The 26,654-nt window shown below is 34.4% G+C and overlaps 4 protein-coding genes and 1 pseudogene across 4 annotated transcripts; 3 read left to right on the top strand and 2 right to left on the bottom strand.

The window, feature by feature from the left end:
* The first annotated feature begins 652 nt into the window (after positions 1 to 652).
* On the top strand, positions 653 to 4,477 carry LOC108997533 (annotated as a pseudogene).
* A 413-nt stretch (positions 4,478 to 4,890) lies between these two features.
* Positions 4,891 to 6,910, top strand: LOC108997561 (pentatricopeptide repeat-containing protein At5g66520). The gene has a single exon (XM_018973895.2). The coding sequence runs from the start codon at positions 4,944 to 4,946 to the stop codon at positions 6,810 to 6,812; it is 1,869 nt and encodes a 622-aa protein (XP_018829440.1). The 5' UTR covers positions 4,891 to 4,943; the 3' UTR covers positions 6,813 to 6,910.
* Positions 6,908 to 11,631, bottom strand: LOC108997562 (putative glucose-6-phosphate 1-epimerase). The gene is made up of 10 exons (XM_018973896.2): positions 11,321 to 11,631; positions 11,056 to 11,175; positions 10,670 to 10,783; positions 9,963 to 10,014; positions 9,366 to 9,503; positions 8,665 to 8,763; positions 8,263 to 8,360; positions 7,570 to 7,677; positions 7,396 to 7,477; positions 6,908 to 7,221 (listed from the first exon to the last, which is right to left on the bottom strand). The coding sequence occupies exons 1-10, from the start codon at positions 11,386 to 11,388 to the stop codon at positions 7,156 to 7,158; spliced, it is 945 nt and encodes a 314-aa protein (XP_018829441.1). The 5' UTR covers positions 11,389 to 11,631; the 3' UTR covers positions 6,908 to 7,155.
* Positions 11,632 to 13,278: 1,647 nt separating this feature from the next.
* LOC108997568 (secretion-regulating guanine nucleotide exchange factor) lies at positions 13,279 to 15,121 on the top strand. The gene is made up of 4 exons (XM_018973905.2): positions 13,279 to 13,620; positions 13,814 to 14,030; positions 14,177 to 14,495; positions 14,581 to 15,121. Exons 1-4 carry the CDS (start codon positions 13,328 to 13,330, stop codon positions 15,063 to 15,065), a joined length of 1,314 nt encoding a protein of 437 aa, XP_018829450.1. The 5' UTR covers positions 13,279 to 13,327; the 3' UTR covers positions 15,066 to 15,121.
* A 283-nt stretch (positions 15,122 to 15,404) lies between these two features.
* On the bottom strand, positions 15,405 to 18,252 carry LOC108997567 (laccase-11-like). The gene is made up of 6 exons (XM_018973904.2): positions 18,087 to 18,252; positions 17,813 to 17,964; positions 17,472 to 17,716; positions 17,251 to 17,379; positions 16,222 to 17,145; positions 15,405 to 15,708 (listed from the first exon to the last, which is right to left on the bottom strand). Exons 1-6 carry the CDS (start codon positions 18,183 to 18,185, stop codon positions 15,578 to 15,580), a joined length of 1,680 nt encoding a protein of 559 aa, XP_018829449.1. The 5' UTR covers positions 18,186 to 18,252; the 3' UTR covers positions 15,405 to 15,577.
* Positions 18,253 to 26,654: the final 8,402 nt, after the last annotated feature.

The raw sequence follows: 26,654 nt of genomic DNA, 5'->3' as shown, positions 1-26,654 counted from the left end.
TAGTGCGATAAATGTTCTTTCATTCTGAATTTTATTAAACTCAAATATGATAAATGATAGTTGCAATCGTGAGTGCACAAGCGTTGTACAATCATTTTGAAAAAATAAATAAATACGAAATTCACATTAAAAAAAAAATTTTAATTTTTTAATAATGGATCATATTTTTTTTCAAATCGACTGTACTACATTTGTACACTCCACAATTATATGTACCATTACTCCTCAAATATACCAATTGATGCGTCACATTTTAAGTTGTTTTTATTTGAGTGGTTGGCTTATGAAGCTACTCAAAATAAGCCACATCAGTCGGCATTATTAAAGATGACACAATCAAGATAAAGACTACGTAAGGATATTCTTGGTAGTTTCAGGTTCGTTTGGAAATTAAAATCATCTCAATATATTATTATAATTTTTTCAAATTTTAATATAAAATATAGTAAATAATTTAATTTTTTTAAATTTTAAAATAATAATAATAATAAATAATAATATTTTATCATTTCAACTCAACTCAATTCATTTTAACATCTAAACACACTCCAGTAAAAGCTATGCTAGGATTGCGTGACACTGCACATGATTATGATGCAATTTTGGCCTTATTTTTTACGCACGAGTGCGAGAAGAAAGCAAAAAAAGAGCAGGGAAACCATGTCTGCCACCGCGTCTTCCGTCACCCTCCCATCTCTCGCCCCTAAAACCCTATTCCCCTACAATTCCAAACCCACTTCGCTCTCTCTGTTCTCTCTCTCCCCTTCTCCTCTCAGCCTTTATTGCAAGCCCATTTCCGTTTCCGCTTCGTTTCTTCACTCTTCGCCGCCCTCCCTGTTCGTCCCGAACGTCGCCATTTCGTTCGAGTTCAACCAAGAGGAGGAGGTCTAGAGCGATGGCGACGAGGTCGGCTTTTCCCCTGACCCCAAACTCTTCGTCGGTAATCTTCCTTTCAGTGTTGACAGTGCTCAGCTCGCCGGCTTGTTCGAACGCGCTGGAAATGTTGAAATGGTCGAGGTGATTTATGACAAGACGACTGGAAGAAGCAGAGGATTTGGATTTGTAACCATGTCTATAGTTGAGGAAGTTGACGCTGTTGCTCAACAGTTCAATGGCTATGAACTCGAGGGAAGGGCACTGAGGGTGAATTCTGGGCCTCCACCTAGGAGGGAGGATTCCTCCTTTAGAAGCATTAGAGGTGGGCCAGGTTTTGGTGCTGGCCACCGTGTTCATGTTGGTAACCTTGATTGGGATGTTGATGATTTGGCACTTGAGAGTTTGTTTTCCGAGCAAGGGAAGGTTGTTGAAGCAAGAGTGGTTTATGATAGGGAGAGTGGTAGATCAAGAGGCTTTGGTTTTGTAACCTACAGGCTACAACTCTTGTAACACCTGGATCCAATCAAGTATAATTTTTTTTTCTTTGTTATTTATTTCGTTTTAGTTTATTTATTTATTTTAGTTCATTTTATTTTTATTTGTTTTTCTTCACGCTTTAATTTTTTTTCCCGCATGTTTATTTTATTTTATTTTCATTTCTGTCTATATTTTTTATTTACCCGTAAGTCTTCCTCTTGTCCACTCCATGCACACACACGACACAGCCTTTCATCCGCGCCCACGTCTCTCTCGTCTCTCTAGGGTTTTATTTTTGATATTTTAATCACTTATAAATACACATCCTTCTTGCCTAGAATAGGGTTGCCGTCTCCTACCCTAAGCTAGGGCTGCCACACGATTAACTTCTCCACACCTCCACGTTCAGGCATCACCAATCTCACGCATGTTTCCTTTCTTTTTTTTTTTCACTGTAACCGTCCCCATATATAGATAGAACTCGTACGTGGAAGACGGAAGTGATCTCTAACTTAGAATAGAGTGCCGCTACACCATCCAAAACTCAAGCCACCTCCCCATACAAAATCGACTCAACCCGTGCATGCACTGCATCTCCACGGATCGCAACTCCACCTCGCCGTGCGCCACCTCCACTTGACCCTCACTGGAGCTCCAGCTCTTCCGCCGTACACCACAGTCACCATCATCAACCTGTTTTTCCCTCAGCCTCCATGCATGAAGACCACCTCAACAGTCGCAGCCGCAGCCCCTGTTTGCATGCTTAAAAACAGAGCACTATTCTGTGCTCTCAGCCCACTGCACGACCGACGTCTAACGGCGTCGCTAGCCATCCACGTCGCCTCCACTTGCAGAGAAGATACAGCCGACCACCTCTCATCATCCAGTTGCTTTTTCTCTAGGTGAGACCACTACATCTCATTGCTTTTACCCCACGGCCTCTTCTCCGTTGCCTCTTTCTCTCATGGCTTTCTCTCTGATCTTAGTGCAGTGCCATCACGTGACCACCTTCTACCGCCGCCCACCTCCCTGCTCTTTGCGCCGCGGCTCCTCTCTCGGTGAGTATTGGAATCCTCAGTCGCATATTGTTTTGGTCTAGAGCATTTCACAACTTGGTTTTCCTTTCATTTTCATAGTTTTTCCCAATAAGCCCATGCATCTTATATGTATTTTCTAAAACACCGTCCCTTTAGATGGGTTCTAAATTAACCCAAAGTCTGTGTTAGTATTGTTTTTTTTAAAAAAATTATATAGCTTATAAAGAAAATAGATAAAGTTTTGAATTATATTATTTGTAATACTATTTTTTCTAAAATATGAAGTTTTGAAGTGATTAGCAAGTGAAAATTTTTTATTTATTTTGAACCCATGCATTATTTGGATATTTCCCAAAATACCCCTAGTTATACATTGGGTTTTTTTAAAGTATATTACTTTTATTATATTATATTATCTAGTATTAAATTTTATAGTTTGATTTCAATAATTAATAAATTAGTATTTAATATCTTAGTCAAAGATATTAAGCGGGTATTGAGGAATTTGAGAATCGATGGTATTTTTGGGGTTATGAGAATTTTAGGTCTAGAAGTATTAAAATAGATATTTCAGGTGTAATTACGAAGTAACTGTTCAAATTGGAGATTTATTCAAGTTACATGAATTTTCTATAGGTGACAATTGATATTTGTTTGGCACTATTGTGAAGATTTTATGAAAAGCTAAAAAGTCCAGGTAAGCGGAGTTCATATACTAGTTTTCCATAAAAGAAATGAAATGAGGTTGTCTTTGAAATAAGCATATTTATTTTTGAAAAGAACTCTGAAAACTACATCAGATGTTTATTTTGCATATGTATGAATTCAATATAAGAGAAAGTATTTTCTGTCATGACTGGTGTAGACATGAGCTACTTTTGTGCATTTTATTTCTGAACTATACAAAAGAGCGAATGTGAAAGTCTAAAAGTTTTTGCTATGAATAAATGAATATGTTTTGGTGTTTGTTTATTTTGAACATGTGAAATGATCTGAAGTTATTCAGTATTTTATTCTGATATGATGTGTCATCTGGAAACTTTGGCATGAAGTTCTGATTCTATGTCTGAATGTGATATGTTCCGATAATATTTTGTTCTGTTTCTGCTAAGGCTCAGCCACGGGTATAATGGTGGTTTATAACCCTACCACGGGGTGAAACATGGTATATGACTCAGCCACGGGTATAATGGTGGTTTATAACCCTATCACGGGGTGAAACATGGTATACGGCCCATCTACGGGTATAATGGTGATTTATAATCCTACCAAGGGGGTGAAACATGGTATACGGCCCAGCCACGGGTATAATGGTGGTTTATAACCCTACCACGAGTGTTAAATATGGTATTTGTCCCAATGTGATGCTGTGAGATGATATGAATATAATGTTTCAGTTTGGATATGCCAAGAGATTTTCTTTTTGGTAACAAGTTTGTTTTTTTGAAAATTTCGCTCTGATATTTTGTACCAAGTTTTGTTTATGCATTCTGAAAGTAAATTTGTTGTTTCTGCATTCTGAACGCAAATGTTTTATTTTGCATACCGAATTTTATAAATGCTCATGTTTACATCCTAGTACATGATTTGTGCTTACTGAATTGTAGATAACTCACCCCTTATCTCCACAATACTTTTCAGATGGCTTTAGATATTTCATCTGGGGATCAAGATTCTGAAGTTTTAGGTGAGATGATTTAAGAGTAGTGGATTAAGCATAGAAAGTTCTCGATGAGTATTGACAATTTTTTTTTATTGTGTTGCGAAGACTTGACATTTTGAAAAATTAGTTATATTAAGGAAATTAGTTTGAATTGAAATTTTTTTTATGATATTGAAAATTTGGAGTCTATAATTATATTGTTGAATTGTGAGTGTTAGTGATAGGAAGTAACTATCCGACTCCTGTGGGATTGGGACGTTACAGTTCTGCGATAGGTGCCAACAATGCATTTGAATCCTTGAATGGTGTTGACTTGAATGGCAAGCCCTACGCGTCAGTGCAGCAGAAGCTAGGCCAAGACGTCAATTTTGATTTTTGAATGTTTTGTGTTGTCAACCAACAAAAGGCGGGGGACATGCTGTGCAAGCGTGGATTCTATTGCCTCGAGAATTTACAGAAAAAAGTTTCCATATTTTGACAAGTTACAGAAAATTTCCCTGAATTGCACTGTTTCTGGGCCTTCAGATGGACAAGAGCTGAGAAACATGCTCTGAAGGATCATTGATTTTGTATGGTCTGAATACCATAATCAAGATTCGAAGCTAATTTTGTTGCCCATCTGGGAAAAAAAAAAAAAGGCGGAAGAAGATAAACAATTGCATAGCTTCATTTTGCAAGAGTTCAATGAAGATTTATCGATGATCAAATAGGGACCAGCCAAAAGTGGCCTCCAAAGATTAAAAAAAAAAAAGCAGCCCAGATATTCCTGTCAATATCATGAGCCTTATCCTACTTTCTAATAAAATCACAGCCATAGAAACATTTTCTCATTTTTCTTTTCTTCTTCTCGTTATGAACCTATACCAATTTTATCACATATCAACCATTCCATGGAACCCATTTCAGTGAATCTACAAAATCAGACCTCCATAGAATCAAATGTAGTACAGAGCCTGCGTCTGCTTGAAAGATGTTCAAAAATGGTGGAAATAAAGCAGATTCATGCTCGACTTTATAAAACAGGTCTCATTGGAGAACCTAACGCAGTCAGCAGGCACCTAGCTTCCACAGCCTCCCCAGATTTTGGCAGCTTGACTTATGTTCGGAAGGTTTTTGACGAGATTAGTAGACCCAATACTTTCATGTGGAACACCATGATTAGAGGATATTCAAACAGCAATGAGCCAGAAGCAGCCCTGCTTCTGTACCATCAAATGCTTTGTCATTCAGTCCCACATAATGCTTACACCTTCCCTTTCCTGCTCAAAGCATGTTCCACTCTGTCAGCTTTGGAAGAAACCCAACAAATCCACGCCCACATCATAAAAACAGGCTTTGGCTTGGATGTTTATGCCACAAATTCATTGCTTCATGTTTATGCCATCTCTGGTTGTATCAAATCTGCACATCTCCTCTTCGAGCGGCTTCTTGAGCGAGACATTGTTTCTTGGAACTCAATGATTGATGGGTATGCAAAATTTGGCAGGTTAGAGATGGCTTTTGAATTTTTCAAAAATATGCCAGTAAAGAATGTGGTCTCATGGACGGCAATGATTTCTGGCTTTGTTGGGGCAGGACTCAACAAGGAAGCTCTAAACCTTTTTTGTGAAATGCTGATTGCGGGAGTCAAACCTGACAAAGTAGCCCTTGGAATCTCACTTTCAGCGTGTGCACATCTAGGAGCATTGGATCAAGGCAGATGGATTCACGCCTATATAGCTAAAAATGGAATCAAAATCGATCGTATACTGGGCTGTGTTCTTATAGACATGTATGGTAAGTGTGGAGACATGGAAGAAGCTCTAGAAGTCTTCACAAAACTTGAGAAGAGAGGTACCTCTGAATGGACAACAATAATTAATGGTTTTGCAATACATGGGCAGGCGCAAGAAGCTCTTGATTTGTTTGTGCAAATGAACAAAGCAGGAATTAAGCCAAATTTGATCACATTCACAGCAATTTTGACTGCATGTAGCCATGCAGGGCTTGTTGATGATGGCAAGTCAATGTTTAAGAGCATGACTACAGTTTATCGGTTGAACCCAACAATCGAGCATTACGGATGCATGGTGGACCTTCTAGGCAGAGCTGGGTTGCTTATGGAAGCAAAAGACTTAATCGAGAAAATGCCTTTAAAGCCGAATGCTGCCATTTGGGGAGCACTGCTCAACGCCTGCTGGATTCATGGACATCTTGAGTTAGGGAAACAGATAGGGAAAATCCTGCTTGAAATTGACCCTGGGCATGGCGGGCGATACATTCACTTGGCAAGAATTCATGCTGCAGCTGGGGAATGGGACCAAGCAGTTGAAGTGAGAAGCCAGATGAAACACAGAGGAGTTTCAAAACTTCCAGGGTGTAGTTCAATCAGCCTGAATGGTATTGTCCATGAATTTTCAGCTGGAGATGGGTGCCATCCACAGATGGAAAAGATTTATTGGATGTGGAACCAGATTACAGAGAAGCTAAGGCAAGAAGGGTATAAACCTGCAACAGGGGACTTACTGCTTGATCTATATGATGAGGAGAAAGAGAGAGCAATCCAGTATCATAGTGAAAAGCTGGCTATTGCATTCGGGATAATAAGCACTAGACCGCAGACAACCATCCGGATTGTTAAGAATCTTCGGGTGTGTGAGGACTGCCACATAGTTACAAAGCTCATCTCAAAGATTTATTCTAGGGATATTATTGTTCGGGATAGAACTCGTTTCCACCATTTCAAGAATGGGAAATGTTCTTGTAGAGATTATTGGTGAGAAAGAGAGATGCCTTGGATCACACTCAGTAGACTCTAAAATGCGAAAAATAGAAATACCTATCAAAGATATGTCAATTTGAATAAGAACTTTGAACAAACCAGATTATTTGCTTTTATTTTTTTATTTTTTGATCGGTAAACAAAATTTTATTGATCATAAGAATAGGCAAAAACCCAAATATACGGGTCATATACAAGAGCATCGCCCGAGCGTGCTAGTTCAGTGATACAAGCCAGATTATTACCTTTTATAGCTGAAGGTTTGCAAAACTCAAATAAAAACTTTGGAATTGACAGTGGTACAAGTTGTACAAAATTCAACAGCAGTGCTGAGTTACACTTCAGTCAATGCTAAGATGCTGTGTGGCTATCCAAGATTGTGCGGGCTCTAGTTGGACGTTTCCAATCTGAATTAGGCATGGAAAAGAAAAATCACTATGCAGATAATTGATAAGTTGGAGAGGATAAATAAAAAGTTTAGATGCATCATCAAGCCTGTGGTCAGTATCAACAAAAGAATATGAAACTTTTGTTTTTAATCAAGTCTTGACAGTTAAGAAAAGAAAATGACTATTTACTACCTTAGCATTCTCAACACAAACAAAATCTTTGTAGCAAGCTTCCATCTGCAGATAAGGGTTCCACAAAACAGCATCTGTCCAACTGCATAGGAAAAAGATAAGCATGTTAAACAAACAAATATTGATGTCTCAGCGATACCAATTTAAATCGTCAAAATAAGGTTTACAACTCACTTAGTGTTCCTGACAGATATCGTATCACCCAAGCCATTATCAAGCTGCAATTCATTAGGCACATCCAGATAGACGCAATCTACAAATCCAGGAAAAGTGACCACATCCCTGTGATTTAAAAATGTCAGAAGATGCAAAAAGTCTTTTGAAAAGTCTATTTAGAGATTGGTGCGAATCACGAGGAGTTATGTGAACTCATGCTACCCTCAACAGTTTCACATAGTAGTTAGAATCATCTGGATAAGTTATACTTCACAACTGCAACATACCGTCCCTGTTGCAATGTCTTCATCACACTTCAAGTCTGGGCAATTAATACCGTAAATCTGAAAGAATTGTTGCAATGCATCCCATCCCTTTTTTCCAAATTAGGGACAAAACCATTTGTGTCTGACCACCACACGCAATCAGGGCCCAAATGGCAGGATCCCATTTCTAGTCTTATAAAATTTCTGAAATATCCCTCTTTATGATGCCTATGCAAAGAAAGGCTCCTTAAACTTGCTTAAAAATTTTCTTATGTTACTAAGCAACACTGTTACAGTTGTAATTAATGAACTGCTTATTTTGCTAACAAAATACATATTGCAGACATTTCCCAGACGGTGACTAAAGAGAGAAAGAAAAAACATGTTAAGTTGAATTCACTACTTGATAGAATATGGGAAATTCATTGTTTGAAACACGACATACCTTTCTTCCTTACCCTCCAATGGATTCTTAGGATCTGGATCTTTGTTCAGAGTTTTGCACCCTTTCAAACCTTTCACTGATGCCCCTGTCACAGAAGCCTGCATGATGATGGTGGAAATGAATGTTATTAATTTGTGTTTACTTTTGCAAGATCATGTAATTAAATCAAATTCACAACACCATGTAAGTTAAGGATGAAATATCCTGGTCATGTTCAGACTTTCAACGTGAAATCACCTACCAATTGTCTCATATTTTCTTTCTACCAATTTTAATCTTAAGTTCTTCCAATACCTTTTTTTAATATGTAAGTTCTTCCACTACCTATCAGTAACAGTATCATCAAAAGAAATTTTTATTTTGGTTAAGAACATGATGATTGATGGAAATTATGATACTTACACGGAAGTATGTGTGCAAGGCAGTATTAAATGAAAATGGCTTATTGTCGGTGTTTGTAATTGTTAGTTCAGTTGAAAGGCTTCTTGTATGTAGAATGACCTGCAAAGAATTGAGTAAATAACAAGTTAATTTGAGACCATGAAGTATACAGAAAGCCTAACTGAACATTAATTACATAAGAGAGTGGGGGCAACAATATGATGGCAAAGGTAAAAGCTTTGCTAGATGGACTTGTTATTTGTGATAGACTTCATCTGTTCCAAATCGAAGCTGAAATATATTCTAAAGTTCTTGTGGATTGGTGGCATGGGTTTGGAAGTGTCCATTAGGAAGTAAGGGAAGATTGGGACAGAAGCAAATTGCTGTCAAATCAAATGGTTATTTCATTGAAGCATGCTTATAGAGAAATAAATCGAGCTGCTGATTGCCTTGCAAAGCAAGAGAACAGATAAATTGGACATCCCTGCCTTCAGTTGTAAATGAGATATTTGTTTAAGTTTCTGTATAGTTCTTAATATGTGGTAAGGTTTGTTTTTTTTTACTCCTGGGTTTTGTGCTTTATTGAATATTGTATCCTGAAGGTGTTTGGAATGTAACCATGATTTTCCTCCACCATAAGTGAGGGATTTTTTTTTTTTCTTTAATAAAATTGGGGTACACTCTTCTTAAACAAATGCATAAGAGATAAGTGACCACCCGACCTTGTATAAAGCTTGAAAGCTATAATCCCACATGGAACGACTGTAAGTACTATCCTTTAGTTCTAGAGTTACAACAGGATTTCCTTCCACATTTTCAGAATCAACAATGGACCAATCCAAGTTCCTTGCAAATCCATGCTGTAAATTACATAAAAACCTCCATCAGTAAAAAAAAAAAAGGAAAAGAAAATTAATAATAGTTAGAAGACAGGAATGAAGAATAAAGTAAAATGTAATCATTGGCAATTCTCGAGAAACTCTTCTGGCTCATGCAGGTATTGACTGGACAGGAAGAGCTCAATCATCCATAACTTTTGGTTGGACTACAATTTCTATCAGTATTAAGACAAACTTCAAATTTTTCCATAAAGCAATTATTCTAACCATTCTAACCCAAAAATCTCTCCCCAGGTACTAGTGACTAAGTTATGGAAAGATCCAAAAACGGACTTTTCCAAGGTGAAGTGCTAGAAATCAAATGAAATGATCTCATATAAAATATATATATATTTTTTGTTCTTGAATTCATATAGTATAGAATGCAAAGATATGTATGGAGTCTAGTAATGGGGTATGAACAAGTGTAGAAAGCTGTACCTGCTGTATTTGGCCAGGTCCAAACTGCGGGAAACAATGTGGAAGGCCTCCACTATTCCAAGAGAGGCAGTGTTAGTATTTGAGGATCCTAAGTTTTTGAGTAATAATAGGATTCAAGACATGCATCATATGCAGAATGAAAAATTTATGACCCCTAAAACACTGAGATTTAAGATTTAAATCCTCTTTATAAAAATTTCCTTAAGTGGTGGCAATGTAAGATTTCAATCATCTTTAGACATTGTAATTTTCCAGAGGCTGAAACTAACAGAATATAATGGGAGAATTCTTTGTCATAAAGTTTATCTATGATCTCATTTTTTTTCTTTCTGTTTTGTCAGTCATTCTTCAAATTTAGAACACCTAAAAATTCATTAAATTATTGTTCTTGAAACATATTACCTGCAATTATGTCAACTAGCTTTAAATCTTGATCACCTACCAGGAGATCACATGCAAAGTTCAATAGACACTAACTGAGCTTCAGCTTGTTGGTATCAGTTACCCAGTTTAAAAGTGAAAATTTAATTTCTGTAAGATAATCATCAACATAAAAACCAAATAATGAATATCCAAATCATTCATAGATCTACCACATAACCCAAACCACTACATTCAGCAAAGGAGCAAAAATGTAGGAAAGGTTAAAGAAAAAATGAAAAAAAAAAAATCAGATTGCAAGGCATGAGGTTGGCAGGAAGACAAACCTGATTGGTTTTTTCTTATTAAACACGGCATCTGGCCGAACAAAAAGGAGGTCCTTGCCATTTGCTACTTTCCAAGACGTGACACAGCCTCCAAACAAGTACACATCTGCCTCGCTGCACACAGAAAATTCAATCATCCGTGGAAGGCTATATATGCATCTATTATCCTAAAACACTAATGCTATATATTAAAAGAACTAAAATTACTTTTCTTACAATAATTAGTTAATCTTAAATCAGGAAACGAAGAGATGGGAGCAAATTAGAAACTTAAAATCCCCAATTGTAATTGCTCGAATTAACGGCATGGGCAACCTTTTGCATAGCAGACGTACATATATAAATGTAAGGAGAGGGAGGCGTGGAATGAGCTTAAGAATACTAACCTACCGGTAGCGGATGTGAGCACAACCTTGGGCAAGTTCCCTTCTCCTTCTGTGACTCGCACACCCAACGAAGTAGAGGCTTCTTTGCCCACAGTTGCATAAGCCTTGCCAGAATTATACCTGTTTCCGAAAACTTAATTTTCCTTTTAGTTTCTCGAAACGTACTCCGATTCAATGCAAACCCGACCGATCGAGGGTTTAATCAAATAATGGCAACCTTGAAACATGGGATTCGACGAATTGAGTAGAAAATAGAGAAACTCACCTGTTGACTCGGCGAAGATTAGGTGGGCATAAGGTGGGGAGCGAGAATGCCATAGAAACCAGCGCCATCTTCTTTAAGCAAGGTGTCTCTCTCTCTCTCTCTCTCTCTCTCTCTCTCACACACACACACACACACACTCACAGTCACAACCCAATAGCACACTTACTTGGGAATGGTTCTGGTCGTTTATGCCGTTACTGGTATTTGCTATGCTCGTCAAAATTCGGATATTCTTTCGTTCTCAGGATTTTCTTCCAGGAAAATTAGGTTTTATTATCCGAAATATCGTCTTTAACTCGGCCCTCGGAAGGAAAAAAAAAAGTTTCAATTGGAGCAAATAAAATTATTGGGATAAAAGAAAGGTTAGTCCCCCCCCCCCCAAAAAAAATATTTCAAGGTAAGTATGTCATAAATTAACTAGTAAAAATTTAATTATAAGCGATTATGTGCACTAATACGCGCACCTATTAAATATGATTGATCAGAAAGTAGATTTTATTGAAAACAATGCTAATTTAAATAGGATGAACCAATTAACTAACTGGTTACAACGATATAAGATTCAATAGGGTGAAAGTTCTCAACAATCATCTCAAAACAAACAAAAGCAACACCAGAGAAAATAAAAAAGCAGGATCTAAAGCTAAAAGTTTGACTCTCACCCATTTTCCCTTAAGGTAAGCTGCTTAAAGCGGTCTAGCGCACCCCATAAATCTGATGGAAGGAAAAAAAAATTATAAAACTATGATTAAAAGCTACAGTTGAGAGTTGTGTGCTACATTTTGTATGTCTAGTCTGACTGAATGAGACTTTCATGACCACTTTTATCTTAATCCTTGGTTAGGAAAAACATGAACATAAGAAAATAACAACCTGAATATGAGCCGATACGCTAGTATTTGGATTTAAGAGATCCAAAACCGCTAACTATAATGGTGCCGCGCGTGGCGGTAAAAGACTTGCCCTGTAAGTGGCACATGAGACACACGCGCTACTTGTTTGGATAGTTTTCTCCTTCCATCCGACAGATCGACAGTTGGAGAGTCTTATGGTGGGGCGTGTGGCAGTCCTAAAAGGCTAATAAGCAGTAGATCAAAACATTTGATGCTATAGCCGAAAAACTAGAAAAACAAAATTAGAAAAAAAAAATTGATATACATTGCCATCAATGGCTATACAGTCGAAGGGAGGGAGGAACCAAAGCTCCAACCCTCCCGAGTGGAGAGACTGAGATAGCTGGCTGCTTGGATAGAGAGAAAAATTATCTGGAGAGAGAAGGAAAACTGTTATTTTATTTGAAGAAAATAGGATATATTATTAAAAATTAGATTTTTTGTGTATCGAGTTTATCTATTTTTTTTTTAAAAAAATTAATATGTAATACTTGTTTATTCTAAAATTATACAAATTATTTTCTTTATAATAATAGATAATTTTAACAATTACATATTAAAATAGAATTTTGGCAAAATGAAATATATGTATATAAATATATATATATATATAATCGATATTTTCCAATGATTTTGACAGGAAGTTTAGGAAAATATGTTTTAAGAATGATCTTGTCTATTCCTTTTCGATCTAGATTTTAATAAATAAAAGCGTTTCGAAAGCTTTTTTTTTTTTTTTTTTGAGATAACTCAAATTTTAGAACATAATATTTATTAATATCATGTAAATCTTTGGGGATAATATTAAATATTTAATAAAATGGTGAGAAATCTATTTTTAAGACGATAATTTAAGCTTCATTTGATAAGTAAATTCATATCAACTCATCATTATAATTTTTTTAAATTTTAAAATAATAATAATATTAAAAAATAATATTTTAATAATATTTTATCATTTCAATTTAATTCAATTTAACATCTAAATCCAAAAAAATAAATAGAGTTAAAAAAAAGAGAAAGTATGTAGTCCCTATTTTTGTGGACAGCTTAAATTCATATGGGATTAAAGATTTTGCAAGACACAGCAGAAGAAGAGATAAGTATGAGGTAAATGATGAAATTAAGAGAATTTAGGGTTTGTGGGGAAGGGCTACGAAGAAGATGGATGAGCAGCGCGGTGCTGAGCTTTGGGGATGGGAGCCAGGGGGCTCTCGGACTGCCTTCCTCTCTGACGGGTCTTGCTGTTGACGCTTATGAGCCCACGCCGGTCCCTGCGCTCCCCTCTGATGTTACCAGTCTCAGTGCCGGACACTACCACTCTTTGGCTGTAACTTCCCAAGGTCAGCTGTGGGCTTGGGGTCGAAACAACGAAGCCCAGCTCGGCCGTGGTCTTCTTGCTCCCAGGTTTGATTCGCTCTATCTCTCTCTTTCATTTTTTTTTTCTGTAATGTTGATGAAAATTGGTGTTGCTTTTGAGTGATTTGACGTCGGATACGTGGTTTGCTTAATGTGTTCTGAATCTGATTGTGGGTGGCGGTTCATGTCCAATTTTACTTGGAAGGTACATTACTGATTGTCAAAATTTGAGCTTTGGCAGAGATTCTTGGAATGAGCCGAAGAGAGTGCAAGGGTTGGATAAAGTGAATGTTTGCGCTGCATTTGCATCCGGGGTAATTTCTGCAGCCATTGGAGATGATGGGTCTTTATGGGTCTGGGGAAAGTCTAAGCGTGGACAGCTTGGTCTTGGAAAAGGAATCGTTGAGGCTGTAGCACCTTCCAGGGTTGAAGCGCTTGCTGGAGAAAAGATAGCCAAGGTGGGCTACTAGTAAACAATTGCTATATTCTTGTGAAGCATTATGGTGTATAAACTATAATCTGCATGACCATTGTGTGCAACACTTGAACGCCTATGCTTTACATAAGATGGGAAACATTTTTGAGGTGCGTCTTCCTTTGATAGGTGTCATTTGGTTGGGGGCATACACTTGCACAAACTGAGGATGGGAATTTATTTGTCTGGGGTTATTCAGCTGATGCTAGGATAGGGAAGGTTGGGGAATCTTTCGAGAGGTCTCGACTGGATTCGAGTGTGGGTATACCAGAAAACAAAGGACAACTCTCAAGCTCGGCATTCGAAGCTGCCGAGAAGCTGGTTTTAGAAGGAATGAAGGAGGAGGAAAACATGCCAATTGTCTGGGAACCATGTTTAGTGGAACAATTACAGGGTGTTGCAGTCTCAGACATTGCGTGTGGGCTAGATCATTCCACAGTCCTCTACCGTAAGTAATAATAGTTGTCTTCGTTAATATATGCATATGGGAATATAAGTTATGCCTGCATTTATGTTCTAATTCTTTAATTCAGGTGATGGCACCCTGTTGAGCTGTGGAAGTAACGTATATGGTCAGCTGGGCAGAGTAAATCAAGATTTGGGAATGTTGCCAGTTGACATAACCTTTGTTCCTGTGTCTATAGCGGCAGGTCTTGGCCATTCTTTGGCAATTTGCAGGGTTTCATCATCGGATACGATAGAAGATGCTACGGGTATTGTTTCGTGGGGATGGAATCGGAGCTTTCAGCTTGGAAGGACAGGACCAGAGCATATCCCATTGATGGTTGAAGGGTTAGCTGATGAAATTCCAGTCTCTGTGTCAGGGGGGCGTGCACATTCCGCTGTTCTCACATCTAAGGGAGAGGTGTGGGTTTGGGGCTGTGGTAAGAATGGCAGGCTTGGGTTAGGAAGCTCCAGTGATGAAGCTGAGCCAATTTTGCTTGACTCTTTACAAGGTTGCGAGGTTATACAAATTGTGTCAGGCTTTGATCATAATCTTGTCTTGATTGCTGAATAATGTTAGCCTGAATAGAATATTGGTTGTGATGAACAAACATTCCTATGGTTTGGCTCTTTCATTGTTTCCTGGATTCTTTAAATTATCAGTGGTTCAAGTTCGACTTTGGCACTACGTCATCATCAGGGCGGCAGTTCCTTTTGAAGCAAAAGAAACGACGGTAGTAAGAGAAATGCAACTTTTAATTGAAGTGTTTGATCTACGAAATCACTTAAAATGGTTCATATCATCCAATGTGATTAGGGATGATAAAATTCAGGACGAAGAGTATCACTTTTTCAAAAGGGTGATATAACTTGTTTCAGAAGTAATTAGAAGTGATAAACTGGAATCAAACAAGTAGCATTTATTACAAATTCCTGGAACATATATATATTACAATTTGAGTTTCAAGAAAATCTTGAAACCATTTTTTCCCGAGAAACACTGGCCTGCAACTTTTGCAGAACAGAAGCAAACTTAAAATGCTTTTAAATACAAAGGGGCCCCTCAGCTTTTTCAAACTTAAACAGCTAGCATGGTGGAAGATCCTTTGGCGGAGGCAGAACAGATTGATCGGCTCCTGGTCCATCTTCTACAACAAATGCCGTTTTCAATCCCCAACCAGTATGGAGCTCCAAATGACAGTGCAAAAACCAAACGCCTAGACAGTCACGTTACGAGTATTAGTGCAATTGCAAAGGCCTCTAATTATTTTAGAACAAATAAATCTCCATAATTTAGTTCATCAATGAGGGTTAAATTTTGAAAGTTTATATATATATATATATAATATATCGTCTCAAAGGCAACCGGTTGCATTATAATTAAAGGAAAATGTTATTTGCCCCTCTCAAAGTCAAAGTGACCGCTCACTTTGACCAACAGTATAAAAGTGTGTTTTTTTTAATATTTAAAAAGAATTACACTAGTGGTCAAAGTGACTAGTCACTTTAGCCTTTAGGGAGCAGAGTAGTAGCTTACATAATTAGATTTTATACACAAATTTTACATCCCAGTCATTTTTATATATTTTTTATGTACTTTGATTGATTATGCTATAAAATAATTTATTTAATCAATCACATTAATAAAATAGTAAAAAATAGGTAAAAGTGACTGTACGTATAAATCAATTTTATAAATGCTTGAACTTCGCTGAAATTAAACCAAGTACCGGGATTATCAGCTCTGAATCGAATAGCAGTCCAACCGCCAGTGGGAACTCCGACTGTATTCCTTTCCACTGGATCAACCAAGTTGTACTTTGCCGGATCTTTAGCAGGATCAAAATTCCCGATACCCGTCCCAACTACGAAGAAGTTATAGCCATGAAGATGGAATGGATGTGACTCAACTGTTAGAAGATTGGTGTCTTGTAGTACCAGCTCAACTGTGGAATTAAAGGCGATCTTGCCAATCCTTGTGCCTGTGGCAGTACCAAGATTAGCTGTAAGTGGAGCACCGGTGTAGTTGAAAGGAGTCGGAGGCCTGTCAGGGAAATCAACTCTATACACTCCTTTAATGTTGAAGTGGTGAGCTTGGAGAAGAGCAACTTGAGGCATCACGAAAGAGATATTATTCAATGAAGCAAGGAGTTTGGTTCCATTGAGGCAAGTTGGGCAAGAATTCTTGCCAAAACCAACTGTGTAAAAGAGATTTCTATCAACTTTGAGAGGAACTTTGGCAGGATACCGTGGAGTATTTAAGCTTCTGAGCTTCTTGTTGTAGCTCAAAGCAAATTCGGTGTCATTGGGTGCGGGCAACTGGGGAAGAGTAGGGAGGAATGTGTTTGGAATGCCTTTGTACTGCAGTATTCCTGCAGCAGTTTTGTTATCTATGGAAAGCGGAGCATCCATGTAAGGCCTAGCAGCCATGAAATATCTCCCTGGGACTTGGTTAGCTTGCACCAGAACGTTTGTGGTCTGGCCGGGGGCAATAAGTATAGCTTGAGTGCTGAATGGTTTTGTGTAAACTGCATCAACCTCCACCACTGTCATGTTATGTCCAGCAATAGCAAAGAAAAGCTCGTCGTTGAGGGCAGCGTTGATGATCCTCAGCAGGTAAGTTTTGCCTGATTCCACCTCGATTGCAAACGTATCTAAAGCAAGTATAAATGAAGGATTCTATAAGGACTATCTATGCATAACTCGATTCTTTTCTCAGCCATGCATGTTGCCCATATATATTAATTAAGTATGCTTACGTTTTTCAGAGCATGGAAAGAGTGGCCCCGGCTTTCCATTGATTGTGTGTGCATCTGACATATTTGGTGGCAAACCCATGTTCGTCCCTTGCTTGACAACATCTTCCACATCCGCGTGCCACCATTCTCCTGCAGAAGAAAACGAGATCAATTACAGAAAGTAATTAATGGCCTAACTTTTCCAAGGGAATTTTTTGATGTAAAATTTCCTTGAAACTCACCAAACAGAAGTTCAAATTCCTGGTGCGGCTGTGGGAAAGGAAATGGGGTTCCTGGTTTTGGCATGATGACAAATGCACCATGGACAGTAGCCCTCAGCCAAAGAATATGTGCATGCCACCATAAAGTTCCCCTTTGTCCTGTTACATTGAAGTCATAAGTGTAGCTATTCCCAGTCTGGATTGGACACTGAGTAATGTAAGCTGGTCCATCCGCCCAGCCATTTCGATATTGCTTCAGTCCATGCCTACAAGAATGATCACCAAAGCAATGAAGAAAAACAAAAAGAAAATTTTCCAAGTTTGTCTTTTTTTCTCCAATCGTTATCAGAAAATAATCCTACCAGTGAATAGACATGTTATATTGTGCATGGTTTGTTACATTGATAAGAACTCTATCTCCCTCCCTAACATATATAGTCGGCCCTGGGAACCTCCCGTTTACAGTTACGATGGGTTTTGCATGGCACAATCTGCTCACATTCTTCACTTGAATCTGAGAAAATTACATGCAGATCAACACAAAAACCAAGATGATAAATATAAAGAACAGCTAGGCCATTAATGCAACTTTGTGCATATATCCAAGTACTAGTACTGATCCTGCAACAAACTCACATCAAAATGGTAATTCTTTATGGCAGCTTCAGCTGGAAAAAAGATTAAGCCAAGAACTCCAAAGAAAAGGAAGGTGAACCCTGGAACAGCTCTAGCCATGGATATCCCGGCCAGTCAAAAAAAGAAAAGCTTTTTAAGTACTGTTTGTATGGATATGAGATCACATGCATGAATCGGGCCGTAAAGATCATGAGAATTGAGAGGTATATATATGAATGTATAAAGGTAGTTAATGGCGGGCTGTCAGTTTGTTAAAGGATAGAAATAATTATGGGGTTAAGGATTAGGTGGGAAATGTGAATAAGGAGTTGATGAACATCAAAGCTTGTAAGCAAAATACTGAAAGAGACTACCGGCCATTAACTGACGTAGAGGCTGAGATTGCTAAACCAAGAAGATTTCAAAACGTCAGGATACTTGTTTTCTTTTTCTTTTTCCTTTCATAACTTAAAACATCTGAATATATTGGGGATGAGGGCTACACAAGGCCAACCGAACCCTAAAAGTCAGAAGCCTGAGCTTTACCGTCAAGCAAAAGGATTAATATATAGGCTTTAGGAAGACGATCGATATATATACTGGCAGTGGCACAAGCAATTCTTTATAGTATCCAAGCTGGGTAAGATTCCTAGCAAATTAAAGTTGTCCTATGGTGATCAGAAGGGAAAAGGATCGGTTGTTGAGATCTCTTTAGGTGCTGATCATGCAGTTAGAAATATTCTTTTTAGGACAAGCGATAATTTAACATGAAAAGAAGAGGTCTTAAACTCCAACTTTAAAGGCAGGTTTGGGACACAAAACAAAATACAAAATTTTCATCTCATCTCATCTCATTATTACATCTTGTTCAAATTTTCATATAAAATATAATAAATAATTCAACTTTTTCAAATCTCAATACACCATTTTCAAATTCCAAAACAATAATAATATTAAAACTTAATATTTTAAACTTCAAAACAAACACAAAATTTTCATCTCACAAAAAGAATGACTTTTTGTGATAAAAATATACTCATTTTAATAGAAAATTATTATTTTTATAACAAATAACTAACTATAAATAAGCATTTTTCTAACCGTGCCAGTTCCTCTCTAGTAGTGGGTTCGTCAAAGCTAAAATTTGGCCAATGTTTAGCTAAGGTGCACAATAAGCTACTGTAATTAACTCAACAAATGAAAAGTAAATATTGCCTAAAGTTATTTGGCTAGCCAAATTTGGCCAGCCTAAGAGGTTGGCTAAATATTATTCTCATAATAAAATAATTTTATCTTACTATTACTTTGGTCTCCCGCGCAAGAGAAAATGTGAAAAAGGTAAAAAAGATGAAGAAGTTATGCTACTTTCCTCTCTTTGAAACTCCAGCGTGCAACTGCAACACTTGTAAAAAAAAAGTTCGAAAAAGAATATGAAATTGGGTTTAATAGGTTAATGTAAATTGTGATTTGGAAAAAGTTCAAAAAATATATAAATTAAAAGAATATGACCCTTATAAAAAAAATTGTTAGAAAATTATATCCGTTAGGAATAATTTGAACATTAGAAAATTAATGTATAGTTTTTTAATAACGAATAAATATTCAAATTACAATTAAAATTAAAATAAATAAAAAGTTTAAAATCAGTATTTTAATAGAATAATGATAGATTTATTGAACCTGTTATTTGATATTGTTGAAAAGTGGCTAGTTAAATTTATAAAAATGAATTTTCTAATCAAATTTTGGCCAAAGTTTGTTGAGCCCACTACTAATGCTCTACATAACTAATGTGGGTGAAGTAGTACTTTTTGCTTGGTGAAGGAATTGCAATCTTAAAGCAAGGACGACCATCCAATGTGCCCTTGCATATATACTTATATGCTCATATAGAATGCAAATACTATATCATATACATATTTGTTATAGGATTGATGGAGGCCAATATTCCCTAATCAGATTCTCTAAAATTCTCAATTTTCTCTTAAGTCTGACTACTAATTCCCTTTTAATAGTAGGTTAAGATGATGTTTGCTTAGTAACAATCAATTATGTCTTGTTTGTTTTCGCAGATAAGATGAGATGAGTTAAGATTAAAATTAAAAGTTGAATAAAATATTATTACAATATTTTTTTAAATATTATTTTTGTTTAGAGATTTGAAAAAGTTAAATTATTTTTTTATATTTTGTATGAGAATTTAAAAAAATTATAATAATTAAATGAGATAAATTGAGAAGAATTGTCAAAAAAGATCTCTAGAGTAGTTATATTGGATTACCAAATTGGTCTGCTAAATAGCAATTTTCAGAAGACCAACCCCTCAAAAGTCTTTGTTCTAATAGTAAATAATACTAACTCTTTGTTTCCTATAGTGAGACTAGAAAATAGCAACTGTGTTTCTTACATCAGTAATGTTATATATAATCGTAAAATATTACGCAAGACAACGTAATCGTTTTGAAAAATAATGAAGTTTATTATTAAAAAATTAGTTATTTCTTATACGGATCTCGTATTTACTTATTTTTTTCAAAATAATTGTACGGTACCTACGTACTCCACGATTATTGCTAATATAATTTCTGTTCGTGTGATGTTTTTCTTTTTCCCACGTACATTATAAGTAACCAAGGCGCACAACATGATGATCAGTTTGTGGCGGGGCATTTGCTCATGCATGCATACGTGCTTTTGAGTCACTCGTGCTGAATTCATGGATATATACTGCTGCTAACATAAGAAAGGCATACATATATATATATATACATATATATATATATATATGTATATTTATGCACACTGACACACACATGCACATGAGATTTCCGTCACTACCATAAGGCCAGGCGCCGTTACTGCCTATTGAAGATGAATTAAGGGGCTGCACATAAGTACTAGTGTGGACGTCCCTCCATTTTAGTTAATTAAAAGTCTAGTATTTTAGTTTTTTTTTTTAAATTTAATTATAATATATTATAAAATTATAAGTAAAATGTTTCTTCGAGATAAGCTCAAGATCACAGACTACTCTTTTTGTTTTTTTTCTATAACTTTTTTGTGATCCGTCTACTTTATAATTCAAATGGAGAGCAATATCATATGTTTGGAATTAAGCTAACCTTTTGTGTTGAGGTTAATATCAAAGAAGTGGTGAAGAGTTCTGTTATATAAAGTTACTTTTATATATTATTTATATATTTTATTGATGTGATTGATCAAAAAAGTTATTTTAAATTAAAAAAAATGACGTAATCATGAATCACATTAGTATAATACGTAAAATAATATGAAAAAGTGATTGCACATAGAGTTTTTAATCTATATAATAGTATATGCTCTTTTCTGGGCCTATATATTAAAAACATGTCTGACAAAGTCATATTAAGAATTCTTTTTATTTCTTCTTTATATCCATTTCGTTATGATAAGGATGGTATTACTATCAACCCTTTCGAATAAAAAGTTAAATTTAAATTTGCTTCAAGATTTAAAATTGATACTGACAAAAGTTTGAAATATTTGCTTTCTGCAAAAAACAAAAATTTAAATTTCCTTCGACAAGAAATTAGATTCAAACAAATTTCTGATATATATATATATATATATATAATATATATATATACATTTTTTTCTGCTTTTGGTCATTTTGTTGTCAGGAATGTATAATTTTCCCAAGTAATTATGAAAACAAAGGGGGAAAATTAGCTCAAATCCAGATCAATTATATCAGGAATATTTCTTATCACCCACATGCTTTTTATTATACGAAAAGAGATAGATATAACATGAAAACTCTACTATTATAATTAACGTTAAGATTCACATCGCCATATATGGCTATCTACAACTTCCATAATCCCATAGTAAATTATTAAGGATTAATTACATAATTATAAGTATTTGAATTGAGTTCGCAACTTTCACAATATTAATATTTGAAAATCTAAAACGTCGCAATTATATATATATATATATATATATATATATATATCTTTGTTAATCTTCCATTTTTTACATAGAATATTATCGCGTAGCATCAATATAGTATAGCTTGTTCTTCTGCTTGTTAATTTAACGCTGAATATACCACGTGTTAGTGTGACACTTTCAACCTATCTAATTATGATTTTTTTTTTTTTTAATTTTTCAAGTATAGCTTTAAAATTAGGAAAACTTGTCCCTCGATTTGTTTTGATCACTAATGCGTTTTTTTATTTTTTTAATATTAAAAAAAATCAAAATACACTAATGATCAAAACCAAGAACAAAAACAAATATCCCATAATATGACCTTTAAAATTACGAAAATTGAGTACACAACAATGATTAAGAGTAATGTTAAATACAGTTATAGCGTGTACTAGAATTGCGTAATTTTTTTGTAAAAAAATTTTGTCTATTATTAAAAATTAAATTTTTTATCATATGAATCTTGTATTTATTTTTTTATTTTTTTTAAATTATGATATTTATATATTTTATAATTATAAATATAAATTTTCAATTATTAAGTGGTAAAGTGCATGTAGTGGGTCGTGGGGCATATATATGATGAATTATCGGCTGGCAAAGGAATGGAAAGGACATTTTGATGGAGATGGGTACCCAATTGCATCGAACATGCCAGCCCTGTCAATTTTCTCAACCGAAAAAGAATAATCGAGGAGCCTCCAACGGATTCCAGCTGCTGGCCACCTCAACCCAACAAAATTCATCACAAAATTAAATGAAAAATAATTTAAACATAAAAAATCATATAAAAATAATTTCATAAATTGATATATTTTAATATAATTTATTAAATTATAAAATTATTTTTATTATAAAATAAATATATCAAATCAAATAAAATTATATTAATTTATAAGATTGTTTTTATAATATTTAAATTAAATTTAGAGCAATTAACGATCGTAAAAAGTAAGGGGATGATGTACACGTGGACTAGGGGTCTGGCTCCACAATGTCAACCAACAAAGACAACTAAGCTTAGACAACAATGGTCAACTCCTCCTCCGTTGAACGCCCAACCAATTCCTGTTTGATTTCACAGATGTTATCTCCTTGGTCTCCCCTCTAAATGCATGGATCTACTATAGGGGTATAGCCTGCTAGTCTTTGTTCTTTTGTAACTGTCAACAATACATCCATGAATGCCAATCCAAGCTTCACCAACTCATGACTCATTTTATGTACTTTCAATCTACAAAGTTAGGTTAGTTTAGATCTTAAGAATATATCATATCATTTCTTTTTTGTGGATAATAATAAAATAGATTATTAATAAAAAAAAATGATATTATATTCTCTGAGTTTGCTCCTTAAAATGATGTGAAAAAAAATTTTATTATTATTTTTAAATATTTTAAAATATTTTTAATATCCAAACCGAACTCTCGACATTCAATTATTACCCTACAATTAATTATCTATCAAATCCTAAATTAAAACATGGCGATGAAATGTCACAGCACATTGAAAAGTGTTAAGAATATGTTTTTTTTATTATGCTCTAATTCGAGGTCGAAGTGACTCGACACGTGGAAATTGATTTAGATGTTTTGATCCAATCCAATATTATACTGTTAAGGTTGTTTAGTACATTTCTTATATCTTTGTGCACATGACGAGGAGGGTTCGAGAGGGGATTATTGAGAATATGTGGGACTACCTAATTTTCATCTCTTGATTCTATATTCCATTGGTTATATTATTTAAGTTCATTTCATCAACACAAAAGTATTCTTTTCTTTTTTATAAATAAGAATTTGCATCAAAGAGTTCTTCCATCAAGAAATTAAGATAGAAAAAAAAAATTTTAAATATCTAAAAGCATATGTGTCACCAAACATTCCCTAAACCTCCTAACTCAAATCCACTTATACTCTACAACAAATAATTAGGGGTGTAGAACCGGATTTGAATATCCAGATATGCGACCATAACTGGATTCGGGTTTGGGTTATAAAAATAGGATGGTTATCTATCCGGAAAAGTCTGAAAAAAATCCGAGCGATAATCAGATGTAAACCTGAATCAAATATCTGTGTTTATTAGAACTTTTTTTTTTTAAAAAAAAATATTTTAAACACTTTTTAAAAGGTTTTTTTTTAAATATTTTTAAAAATTCAAAAGGATTTTTTTATACAAAATAGATAATAATACATAAACACACACAATGCATCCATACTACATATTACATTGTCGTTTACATCACAATGCAAAATGTCAATTTACAAAGAACAAAATAAATAATAATACAACACAACACAACAATATCAAGATGTAACACTCAATGCTATATGTCTCCTATATAAACTTATCCAAACTGATTGTTTCAGTTTACTTAATAATTACTTGGTCGATGATAAACTAAGGACATGTATATCGAGCACCAGAAATTAAGATTAACTCTAGTGAGAAATGCTACTCCAAACATTAATTTATCATAAAATTAGTGAAAAATATGCCGAGAATTTCCAATAGTCTTGCATGAGACAATTACTCATGCATGCATGTTAATTAATGTTGGTATATATACAACTTCGACATGTTAGAATAAGTACTCGAGATATTTGTGAAATGCACCTTCTGAAAACAGTATATTTGCTAAGGTTAAATATCATGCAGCTTTAAAGAATAAGAAAAAATAGAAAAGTACTACATGCATGCATGATTAATGTTAAGATTTCAACAAAACCTTTATCTTAAGTCATGGTTTTGGATGTTGAGATTAAATTATCTGGTTTGAATAATAAAATGAGATGATATGATATGTTAAAAGTAGTGAAATAATTTATGAATAGTAATGAATGATTTGAATTAATATATTTTATAGAGTTTTGAGAGATGAAGATAAAAAATAAATAAAAATATTAAAAAATTAAAATATTATTTTTATATATTATTTTTATTTTAAAATTTAAAAAGATTGGATTACTTTTTGTGTTTTTAAGATAATATCCAGTTACGGATAACCAATTACATTACTAAATTTATAATCGGATCCATAATGAATCCGATTTCATCTCATTCGCCTAGTTCCAATTCAGACGGATAACCGTTTGTGAATTTTCGAATTTCAGATCGGATCCAAAAAAAAATGGGACTCGGTATTATTGCAACTGAAGTTTTGAACACGAGAGAATAGTAACAGTTAGGATAAGGTTGCAATCCCTCCACGTCACTAGAGAGAGATTTTGGGTTATATCACGTGTAGTTGTGACCCCTGTTGGGTCCAATCTGACGTATTTCCCCCACGTGGCTTAGTTTGACCTACACTTGGACTTCTTTTTCATTTTATTTTTTGTTTTACTGAAACAAAGTTTATATTTTTTCCTTCAATTTAATTTCAAAATTAATCTCTAAATCTTCATTTAGTAACAATGTTTTAAGTAGGGCTATAAATAATTCACTCCGGACCAGCAAAATTGATAGGATCGAAACTTTCGATCTAGATTGGAACAGACCGAATTTTGAATCAATCGGTTTCGATCTCAAAATATGTGGACTAATAAAATTCGGTCTGATTCCAGAATCTATAAATTTTGAATTGGACAAGACCGAACTCCTATATACATTTAAAAATATTTTTAATAATTTAATATATTATTTTTATATATTAATTCTATAAGCTAATGATATAATTTTTATCTAATTTATTATCATTAACCATATAAAATATAAAATAATATATACTATCAATTAATAATAAATCATAAATCATATGATAATTAATGTCATTATATGTAAATAGTTAATACATCATATATTCATACATACTCTACTATTTATACTTAATTAAAATAATTAGGTCATTCTTTTTAAATACTTAAGTTGCAAGCAAGTATAAATAATCTATATATAATGAAATTATTTGATATTCATTAATCATATATAAAATGTATGACATTATTAATAATTATGCATACTAAAGAGTAAAGTCTACGTTAATAAGTAGTAACTATCAGCATTAATATAAATATAATTATAGTAAAATACTTTTTTAATGAGTTAGATATATAATCCACATTAATAATTCACTTAATTTTAATTTAATAATTTAAATAATTTTTTTATTAATTTATTTGGAAAAAAAATAAAAAAGATAATAAAATAATTAGGTTAGACCGATCGAACCGATATCTATCGATTCAAAACAAATGATGGACCGAAATCACCGAACCGAATCAGACCGATTTACACCCATAGTTTTAAGAATAGATATTCTATAGTTTTCAAATAAGAACTTTTAGTAGGTTTATATTACTAAAATATTAAAGAATACCCAATATTATTCAAACATTATTTAAAACATCTTACTTCACTTCATTTCATATAATTTTAACTAATAATCTCATTATTATTCATAAATCATTTTAACTCATCTCATCTCATCTTATCTCATATCACTATCCACACATGCCTATGTCAATTAAAATAAAGTTCTAATAAAAAAAAATGCCTTTATTAACTTGTGCCTATTGGTTAAATTTATTTTATGAATTTCTTCGCGTATTAAATTACCATTTGCAATTGATATGGCTGATTTATTTTATTTTATTTTTTGTGCTTAGATAAGCTTGG

The sequence above is a fragment of the Juglans regia genome, chromosome 12, assembly GCF_001411555.2.
Source record: "Juglans regia cultivar Chandler chromosome 12, Walnut 2.0, whole genome shotgun sequence".
NCBI classification, from domain to species: Eukaryota; Viridiplantae; Streptophyta; class Magnoliopsida; order Fagales; family Juglandaceae; genus Juglans; species Juglans regia.
The sequence above is the reverse complement of the archived record's forward strand: the minus strand, read 5'-3'. Positions and strand labels throughout refer to the sequence as shown.

Excerpts from the sequence above, each read along its gene's own strand:
- LOC108997561 (XM_018973895.2), top strand. The coding sequence starts at position 4,944 with ATGGAACCCATTTCAGTGAATCTACAAAATCAGACCTCCATAGAATCA.
- LOC108997562 (XM_018973896.2), bottom strand. The coding sequence starts at position 11,388 with ATGGCGCTGGTTTCTATGGCATTCTCGCTCCCCACCTTATGCCCACCT. Across the intron at positions 8,764-9,365 it reads GCTTTCAAGCTTTATACAAG|GTCATTCTACATACAAGAAG; the intron begins GTCGGGTGGTCA and ends AATTCTTTGCAG. Across the intron at positions 7,222-7,395 it reads TTTGTGTTGAGAATGCTAAG|ATTGGAAACGTCCAACTAGA; the intron begins GTAGTAAATAGT and ends TGCCTAATTCAG.
- LOC108997568 (XM_018973905.2), top strand. The coding sequence starts at position 13,328 with ATGATGAAATTAAGAGAATTTAGGGTTTGTGGGGAAGGGCTACGAAGA. Across the intron at positions 13,621-13,813 it reads CGTGGTCTTCTTGCTCCCAG|AGATTCTTGGAATGAGCCGA; the intron begins GTTTGATTCGCT and ends GAGCTTTGGCAG. Across the intron at positions 14,031-14,176 it reads CTGGAGAAAAGATAGCCAAG|GTGTCATTTGGTTGGGGGCA; the intron begins GTGGGCTACTAG and ends TTCCTTTGATAG.
- LOC108997567 (XM_018973904.2), bottom strand. The coding sequence starts at position 18,185 with ATGGCTAGAGCTGTTCCAGGGTTCACCTTCCTTTTCTTTGGAGTTCTT. Across the intron at positions 17,380-17,471 it reads GGAATTTGAACTTCTGTTTG|GAGAATGGTGGCACGCGGAT; the intron begins GTGAGTTTCAAG and ends TTTCTTCTGCAG. Across the intron at positions 15,709-16,221 it reads ATTCAGAGCTGATAATCCCG|GCGTTTGGTTTTTGCACTGT; the intron begins GTACTTGGTTTA and ends GTGACTGTCTAG.